At 44.9% G+C, this 9,903-nt stretch overlaps 1 protein-coding gene and 1 long non-coding RNA gene across 6 annotated transcripts in view; one reads left to right on the forward strand and one right to left on the reverse strand.

Moving 5' to 3' along the window:
* LOC115196870 (kelch-like family member 36) overlaps window positions 1-8,466 on the forward strand; it is a 31,139-nt gene extending 22,673 nt beyond the window's left edge. The window contains exons 1-5 of one of the 5 annotated variants that reach the window (XM_029757843.1): window positions 426-702; window positions 837-920; window positions 1,035-2,126; window positions 7,239-7,396; window positions 7,667-8,466. In XM_029757843.1, coding sequence (XP_029613703.1) covers window positions 861-920; window positions 1,035-2,126; window positions 7,239-7,396; window positions 7,667-8,240 — 1,884 coding nt within the window. In that variant the 5' untranslated portion in view covers window positions 426-702; window positions 837-860 and the 3' untranslated portion in view covers window positions 8,241-8,466. Of the gene's footprint in view, window positions 1-425; window positions 921-1,034; window positions 2,127-7,238; window positions 7,397-7,666 lie in introns of those variants that run through there. The other 4 variants (XM_029757844.1, XM_029757846.1, XM_029757845.1 and 1 more) reach the window with 4 other exon arrangements.
* Window positions 8,467-8,567: 101 nt separating this feature from the next.
* On the reverse strand, window positions 8,568-9,903 carry LOC115196875 (uncharacterized). The gene is made up of 3 exons (XR_003878923.1): window positions 9,287-9,903; window positions 8,917-8,978; window positions 8,568-8,799 (listed from the first exon to the last, which is right to left on the reverse strand). It is a non-coding gene; the product is annotated as an uncharacterized LOC115196875 (long non-coding RNA).

Here is a 9,903-nt window from a genome sequence, read left to right on the forward strand (position 1 = left end):
AGAGGTAATTTATTTCAAGCTATATGAGGGACAAAGAGAGAGAGAGAGAGAGCGTGCGTGCGTGATAGGCTCGCTAAACAGTCATTTTACATTGGCTGTCTCATATAAATCTGCTATTTTCAGGAACCTGAGTTACACCCTACACCCCCAGAATGGACCCGCATGACCACATCCCTCCATGAATTGATGAGCCAAAAATATATAGAATAAAATCACTCGTCTCATAAGGACAAATTGGAAAAGGCATCAAAGGGGTGCATATAAACTAAACGTTTCTGCACTGATGGATTTGATAGAGGTGAAAACACTCCTAGCAGTGCAACGCGCAAACTAACCTTGTAAATCTGTGTTCAATAGCTTGACGTTTTCATCAGCGCATGGTAAGTGGGCCCCATGCACTAGCCCCGTGATTGGTTGGATTCACAGACAGTCTACGGATACTTCCTGGATGAGATCATGGCTGCGACTAAACAATACATTTTAAAACTGCTTTTGATTCAAGCAAGCAGTAACAACGGGTGATGCTGTGCTACATTTAAACACTGTTTTATTTTTTCTCGATACATTTCGCTGTCGAACATAAAAGCGTCTCGTGTAGATCGTTGCTTGTCTACATGTAGCCTACTGTTGGATCTCAAAGTTGCTACAATGTAACAAGAAGTCAACATATCCCAGCGTCCTCCCCTGACACGTCAAAGTGAGGTGATACCTTGTAGCATGATGCCAGTCTAATTTTCTTGACAAACAACCCGAAAGTTAGTGTAGTCCAAGTTGTGACTCCACTTGTGGTTTCTCTGAATTATATCGATTCGTCATCAAATTTCACTGTCTTTCAGATAGTGTTGGATTGAGAGAACGCAATGGATAATGGACGACAGAGCCGTGTTTCACGGCCTCAACAGATAATTGAGTCATCCAAGGTTAGTTGCATGTTGTGACATATCAAGCTAGTGTTAGTTTTGTCTTACCTGACCAACTTCCTTCAAGTAAGTTTAACTTTTTCATGTAATATTACCTGTTGCTCTGTGTCTCAGGTGTACCGTTGGGCAGAGCAAGCTGACTTCCTCCTGCAGGGTCTGAATGAGCAGCGTCAGCACGGCCAGCTGTGTGACATGGTGCTGGTGGCTGATGAGCAGCGTATCCCAGCCCACCGCGCCCTGCTGGCTGTCTCCAGCCCTTACTTCCAGGCTATGTTCACCCTGGGCATGAGGGAGGAGCGTCAGGCAGAGGTGGAGCTGGTGGGGGCTTCCTACATCGGCCTTAAGGCTGTGGTGGACTTCCTCTACAGTGGGGAGCTGCCTCTGGATGGAGGGAACATTGACTATGTTCTGGAGACAGCCCACCTGCTGCAGGTGTGGAGGGCAGTGGACTTCTGCTGCCAGTACCTAGAGAAGGAGGTGAGTGAGGAGAACTATCTATACCTGCAGGAGCTGGCTCTGCTCTACAGCCTGGAAAGACTAGACACCTACATCGACCACTTCATCCTGGAACGCTTTGCAACCCTCTCCTTCACCCCAGGCTTCCTGAGGGATGTCCGGCTGCCCAAGCTCAGCTCCTACCTGGCCAGCGGGCAGGTCCAGCATGAGAATGAGCAGGCTCTGCTCCAGGCTGCTCTCCAGTGGCTGAGCCACATGCCTGACCGCCCTGCACACGCCCGCCAGCTGCTCTCCCACATACGCTTCCCCCTAATGCCAGCCAGTGACCTGGTGGGGCACGTCCTCCCGGCCGTACAGGCCCTGCTGCCGCCGGAGGCTGACTGTGAGGTGCTGGTGGAGGAGGCTCTGAACTACCACAACAGGGCCAGCGCCCAGCCCGGGCTGCAGACAGGCCGCACCATGCTGCGAGGAGGGGAGGAGCGCCTCTTACTGGTGGGTGGGGAAGTGTCAGAGCGCGGGGAGGAGCTGACTGCAGATGTTAGCTGGCTGGATGGAGACTCTGGTGGATGGATGGTAGAGACCCAGATCCCGGCACAGAGGAGCCACCACTGTGTCGCTGTACTGGGGGGGTTCATCTTCACAGCTGGAGGCAGCTCATCACGAGATAATGGAGGTGATGCTGCCAGCAACCTGCTGTACCGCTACAACCCCCGCGACAACCAGTGGATCAAGGTAAAGCCAAAGATACTGGTAATTAACAAAATATCTCATCTGCATCGTTTCCAATCAGAGCAAATTAACCATAGTTGGCAGAACAAGCAAGGAGGTGGGCAGAACAAGCAAGGAGGTGGGCAGAGCCAAGCACTATTGGCGAGATCCTATTGGCTCGTTCTTGCATGTACACTGAACAAAAATATAAACGCAACTTGTAAAGTGTTGGTCCCATGGTTCATGAACTGAAATAAAATATCCCAGAAATGTTATATATGCGCAAAAAGCTTATTTCTAAAAGAAATGTACAACACTGTTAGTGAGCATTTCCCCTTTGTCAAGATAATCCATCCACCTGACAGGTGTGGTTTATCAAGAAGCTAATGAAATAGTATGATCATTACACATGTGCACCTTGTGCTGGGGACAATTAAAAAGCCGCTAAAATGTAAAGTTTTGTTGCACAACACAATGCTACAGATGTCTCAAGTTTTTTTAAGGAGTGTACAATTGGCATGCTGAATGCAGGAATGTCCACCAGAGCTGTTGCCAAATAATTTAATGTTAATTTCTCTACCATAAGCCGCCTCCATCATTTTAGAGAACCGCAGACCACGTGTAACCACGCCAGCCCAGGACCTCCACATCCGGCTTCTTCACCTGCAGGATCATCTGAGCCCAGCCACCCGGACAGTTGATGAAACTGTGGGTTTGCACAACCGAAGGATTTTTGCAAAAACTGTCAGAAACCGTCTCAGGGAAGCTCATCTGCGTGCTCGTCATCCACACCAGGGTCTTGACCCGACTTCAGTTTGGCGTCATAACCGACTTCAGTGGGCAACTGCTCACCTTCAATGGCCACTGGAACGCTGGAGAAATGTGCTCTTCACGGTTTAATCCCGGTTTCAACAGTACCTGGCAGATAGCGGGCAGCGTGTGGGCGAGCGGTTTGCTGATGTCAATGTTGTGAACAGAGTGTCCATTTGTGGCAGTGGGGTTATGGTACGGGCAGGCATAAGCTACTAACACAATTGCCTTTTATCGATGGCAATTTGAATGCACAGAGATACCGTGACAATATCCTGAGGCCCATTGTTTCGTTCATCCACCGCCATGACCTCATGTTTTAGCATTATAATGCACTGTGGGTTTGCACAACCGTCGCAAGGATCTGTACACAATTCCTGGAAGCTGAAAATGTCCCAGTTATTCCATGGCCTGCATACTCACCGGACATGTCACCCATTGAGCATGTTTGGGATGCTCTGACTCGACGTGTACGACAGCATGTTCCAGTTCCCACCAATATCCATCAACTTCGGACAGCCACTGAAGAGAAGTGGGAAAACATTCCACAGGCCACAATGAACAGCCTGATCAACTCTATGCGACAGAGATGTGTCACGCTGTGTGAGGCAAATGGTGGTCACACCAGAAACTGACTGGTTTTCTGATACACACGCTTACCTTTCTTTAAGGTATCTGTGACCAACAAAAGCATATCTGTATTTCCAGTCATGTGAAATCAATAGATTAAGGCCTAATAATTGTATTTCAATTGACTGATTTCTGTTGGGGAAGGTCTACTGTGTGAATTGTGTGTGTCGAATATAGTATTTTTTTTTCAACTAAAAGACAACTGTTTTCTTTGCTATTTAAATACAGGTCTCAGAAAAACAAATACTTTTTAATGGTATTTGAATATATGCAAGTTATTTGAAAACTGAAAATAAATATATTTGATGGCTGCCAAATATTTTATGAAGAACCAGAAACTACAGATGGTTAGTTGAATTAGTCTAAATATATGATCATTAGCGCTTGGTTTGGAGGGCTCTCAGATATGAATCTTAATATAACCTATAATACATGCAGGACATGGAATCAGTCACTTCAACATTAAAGTAGACCACTTTTGCAGCTTACAAAATGACTAGCAAATATATTTTAATTGAGTGACGAGGTAATAGATTAACACACATAATTTTCTTGAATTTTCCAAGCTGTTTAAAGGCACAGTCAACTTAGTGTATGTAAACTTCTGACCCACTGGAATTGTGATACAGTGAATTCTAAGTGAAATAATCTGTCTGTAAACAATTGTTGGAAAAATTACTTGTGTCATGCACAAAGTAGATGTCCTAACCGACTTGCCAAAACTATAGTTTGTTAACAAGAAATCTGTGGAGTGGTTGAAAAACGAGTTTTAATGACTCCAAACTAATTCCCTGACTACACCGCTCGCGTCGCGTGTGCTAGCGTTGCAAAATAAATTTAGGAATCTGTTATTCAATTATTGCACCCACACTGCTCGCGCTCGCCAACGAGCGTCTGCGTTGCCAAGGGGCTAAAATAGAAGTCATTCCTATTTCTGACAGGGTTCGCGCTGCAATTCCTGCCTCTCCCATCTACTCATTGGTTTATAGAAGCAGGTACCCACTTGCCATCTCATTAGTTATAACCACGTGGGTGATTGAAAGACGAAATGTTTTGCCGGTTGTCGTGGTAATACTATGAAAGTGTAGATGCCAATCACCATATAAGTTCAAAGATGAAAAGGCCTGGAAGGAGGAGGGATGACTAGAAACGATTCGGTTGACCGTTTTAGGTGTGGATTAATTGTCGGAGTAGAGGACCTTGTGCATTTCAGGTAAAATAACAACTCAATGTTTATATCCCAGGACAAATTAGCTAGCAAGTGCAAGCTAACTAGCTAAATTGCCATACATGTTTAATGCTTTTCGAACTGTCCCCAAATTAATATAATTGGTTCAGAGTTTGTTTTGATATTTTAACCTGCGTGTCATGATCGCGTTTGGTGTGCAGGGACAAAATACATTTATGCACGATGGCGCACGCACGCAGCCGGTTTGGGTTCCGTGTAAGTGTATGTAAACTTCCGACTTCAACTGTGGGTAAACTATCCCCTTTAAAGATGTACAGTCGTGGCCAAAAGTTTTGAGAATGACACAAATATTAATTTTCACAAAGTCTGCTGCCTCAGTTTGTATGATGCAATTTGCATATACTCCAGAATGTTATGAAGAGTGATCAGATGAATTGCAATTAATTGCAAAGTCCCTCTTTGCCATGCAAATGAACTGAATCCCCAACAAAAACATTTCCACTGCATGTGGAAATGCCCTGCCACAAAAGGACCAGCTGACATCATGTCAGTGATTCTCTCGTTAAGTGTTGACGAGGACAAAGCTGGAGATCACTCTGTCATGCTGATTGAGTTCGAATAACAGACTGGAAGCTTCAAATGGAGGGTGGTGCTTGGTATCATTGTTCTTCCTCTGTCAACTATGGTTACCTGCAAGGAAACACGTGCCGTCATCATTGCTTTGCACAAAAAGGGCTTCGTAGGCAAGGATATTGCTGCCAGTAAGATTGCACCTAAATCAACCATTTATCGGATCATCAAGAACTTCAAGGAGAGCGGTTCAATTGTTGTGAAGATGGTTTCAGGGCGCCCAAGAAAGTCCAGCAAGCGCCAGGACCGTCTCCTAAAGTTGATTCAGCTGCGGGATTGGGGCACCACCTTTACAGAGCTTGCTCAGGAATGGCAGCAGGCAGGTGTGAGTGCATCTGCACGCACAGTGAGGCGAAGACTTTTGGAGGATGGCCTGGTGTCAAGAAGGGCAGCAAAGAAACCACTTCTCTCTAGGAAAAACATCAGGGACAGACTGATATTCTGCAAAATGTACAGGAATTGGACTGCTGAGAATTGGGGTAAAGTCATTTTCTCTGATGAATCCCCTTTCCAATTGTTTGGGGCATCCGGAAAAAAGCTTGTCCGGAGAAGATGAGATGAGCGCTGCCAACAGTAAAGCATCCTGAGACCATTCATGTGTGGTGTTGCTTCTCAGCCAAGGGAGTGGGCTCACTCTCACAATTTTGCCTAAGAACACAGCCATGAATAAAGAATGGTACCAACACATCCTCCGAGAGCAACTTCTCCAAACCATCCAGGAACAGTTTTGGTGACGAACAATGCCTTTTCCAGCATGATGGAGCACCTTGCCATAAGGAAAAAGTGATAACTAAGTGGCTCGGGGAACAAAACATCGATATTTTGGGTCCATGGCCAGGAAACTCCCCAGACCTTAATCCCATTTAGAACTTGTGGTCAATCCTCAAGAGGCGGGTGGACAAACAAAACCCACAAATTCTGACAAACTCCAAGCATTGACTATGCAAGAATGGGCTGCCATCAGTCAGGATGTGGCCCAGAAGTTAATTGACAGCATGCCAGGGCGGATTGCAGAGGTCTTGAAAAAGAAGGGTCAACACTGCAAATACTTAATCTTTGCATCAACTTCATGTAATTGTCAATAAAAGCCTTTGATACTTATGAAATGCTTGTAATTATACTTCAGTTTTCCATAGTAATATCTGACAAAAATATCTAAAGACACTGAAGCAGCAAACTTTGCGGAAATTAATATTTGTGTCATTCACAAAACGTTTGGCCACGACTGTAGTGTGTTTGAAACAAGAACACTTCCCCTCAGATGGACAGAGTTTCAAAGTTGTTTTTGCTAAGCATCCAACTTGCCGTTTGCAATGTTTGCTAACGGCTTTGATCTTCTCTGCTGTATTATAACATTAATTGCACTTTTCCACCTTTTCAGTGGCATGTTGAAAGTCTCATACAGTAGTTGAACATCACAACGGATTTATTTTGGATCTGTACAAAATATAATTGCATTTTGTTTATGTACATCTGAGGCAATGGACATTCAAGAGAATGGACATTTACACAATGTTCAGATAGACATGTATTGTTTAGATCAAATATGACTGTCAGATTGGAATAGTATAGGAGATTTGTGTTTTGTTTTTTCAATTTTTATCTTCCACATGCAGTTCTAGATACAACCCTGCTATTAGTTGAAGGCAGCCAATCCAATAGTTTCTGGAAAATAGTCACTTCCTGAGATCTCTATTCAAATACTTAAAAAAAAGTAGTTGCTTTCTCAGATCTGTATTCAAATAGTTTTAAAAAGTAGTAATTTTTGGGGATCTGTATTCAAATAGTTGTAGTCGCCTCCAAAGCGTCGTTAAAACTATAGTTATCCCAGCTCTGCTGCAACCCAACCTAACATTTTCAAAAATGTCTCCAATTATGTGTCATCTTTACTCTAGAGTGCCCCAATGAACCAGCGGCGTGTGGATTTCTACCTGGGAGCCGTTGGGGAGTGTCTGATCGCTGTGGGAGGGCGTAATGACAACGGGGCTCTGTCGTCAGTGGAGGTGTACAGCCCTGCAGACGACTGCTGGACATACGTAGCAGGACTGCCCAGGTGCGAACTGATGTGAACTGACACTATTCCTCTATAATGATCTCCCAAAGGGTTTACCTGTACTCCTGTCCCTCTGATATTAATCCCACCTGTTAAGCAGCAAGACGACAGAGTAATGAGAACAACACTCTACCTCTAGGGACAGCTCAATGTTATGTCACGCTTCCCAATAGACCTACAATAACTATTATGCCTTCTTAGCTGGCAGACTGGCACAGCTCACATCAATGCCCTTTCTCTCACCTGTTCCTCTTCTCCATGTCTCTGCAGGTTCACCTATGGCCATGCAGGCACATCTGATAAAGGAGTGGTCTATATCTCAGGTGGCCATGACTACCAGATTGGGCCGTACCGGCGAGACGTGTTGAGCTACGACCCCCGAGGAGGAGACGTCTGGGTGGAGCGCCAGGCCATGTCATCGGCACGGGGGTGGCACTGCATGACGTCACTTCACCACCTCATCTATGCAGTCGGGGGCAGTGATGACCACGAGGAGAGCATTGATCGTTTTGACATCCTGGCTGTGGAGGCATTTGACCCCCAGAGTGAACAGTGGACCCGTATAGCCCCCCTCCTCCAGCCTAACAGTGAGGCGGGCTGTGGGGTCTGGGGGGGTAAGATCTATGTGCTGGGGGGCTACAGCTGGGAGAGCATGGTATTCTCACAGGCCACACAGGTGTTTGACCCTGACAAGGGCCAGTGGATGCGGGGCCCAGACCTGCCAAAACGCATCGCAGGGGCTTCAGCCTGTGTGTGCTCAGTGAGACCCCAGCCCTGCAGCCCAGACAGGAAGAGGGCAGGACACAAGGGGAAAGGCAGGCATCACCCCACTCACCCCAACTAAAGAGGACTGCAGGGGATGGAAGGGGTGAAAAGAGCTGTGTAACTACCAATGGAACTGTCAGTGGATTACATATAATATCTCTAAAAGCACACAATAGGACTGGTTCTGTATCAGCTGGTTTGTGAAGGCTTCCAACATGCCTAGCACTGGGTGGGGACTGTGTGAAAAATGTATTTGATTTGCTTAGTATTACAATTAAAGCATAATCTATGTGTTTGAAATTAAACATTTTGTTTGAGTTATGAATTATACTAAGTTCCATCAGAATCAGTCAGAAAGGGCAGTGTTGACACACTTATTCAAATCAAGCCAGCAAAAAAAAACAACAGCAACACCCATTCATTTATCATCAAAGTGTCACCTTACAGGGAAACAATTAACACTGGTAGAAGACCATTTGCAGGTGTATGCTGCTGATGTTGATGAGGAGCTGGATAGTAGTCTGGCCTTGTTAACATCAGGTTGAAAAGCAGTTATCTTATCCCCAAGTGACTTCTCTGTCTCTTGTCTCAACTGGCTGATCCTCGGGGACTGTCATTGGTATGGATGAGACTTCAATCTGAAGAACCGAAAAATAGCATTATGTCAGGGTCGGAGCAGTTGTTCTCTACATGGAGTTATTGATGTGTAGAAGAGTATTAAGTATTTGTATAAGGAAGGGTGAACCCTGTCTCACGTGTCTGATGCAGGACTTCTAGCCTCAATCCAGTCCTTTCGGTGTCCTCAGAAGTCAAAGATCTGCAGACAACACACTTCCCATTTGACTTCTCACTGCACCCTTTTTCAATGATTTGTCAGAATAAATACATCTCCATAGATGTATGTTAGTGAGTTAGTAATGTGTGTGAAAGTTTACTTAATAACGATATTGATCTACCAAGACATTGGCCTGACATTGATCAAACTATAGCACAAAGACTGATTCCTAATTTAATCAGTCGTATTGCTCAAACTGAACTTGATATGCACTCATAGTATGATTCAGCAAGAGCCATATGTAGGTCAAATAAGGAAATATAATCTATATTGGGTTAGAGAAAGTTCACCTTAGTGTTTTCCAGAATGTGGTTGGTTTTGACACTCTTGGGGATCAATGCAATACACTGCTGCATATGATCCCTCAGCACCACCTGAAACAACACACACACACACACACACACACACACACACACTCCCTGAAGACGCATACACTTCAGATGTGGGTTTCTACCAGAACTCTATTCTAACCTGAGCAGGGCTCCGTTGGTGCTTCAGCAGCTTCTCGGGATCAGTGTCTCCACAGTGACTGCAGGAAGTATTGACACGATCAACTTTTGAAACGTAGAGAGAGATGATTACTGAGTGTCAAAAAGTGCAGGATAGAGTCATATAGTGCAGGATCATAGTACAGTTGCTACTGTAGGGGAGAGTCGGGTGAAGTTAAGCCTCCCTTGTTTCTGGGAAACCGTACACGTAATGCATCATTTGAACAAATATTTAAGAGGTCATCATGTCATGGAGTCTGTGAAGGAAGAAACTACATGGAATAAGTGGTAAGCAAGTTAGATAAAACATTTTTATTGTGTTAAGAGATTTCATGATGCTAGTATCTAAATCAGTTAGATAGTTTTAAGATTGTTCTATCCATCAATATGAGGCCGTAAACCTAGCATGAAAGTGCATC

The sequence above is a fragment of the Salmo trutta genome, chromosome 7, assembly GCF_901001165.1.
Source record: "Salmo trutta chromosome 7, fSalTru1.1, whole genome shotgun sequence".
Lineage (NCBI taxonomy): Eukaryota > Metazoa > Chordata > Actinopteri > Salmoniformes > Salmonidae > Salmo > Salmo trutta.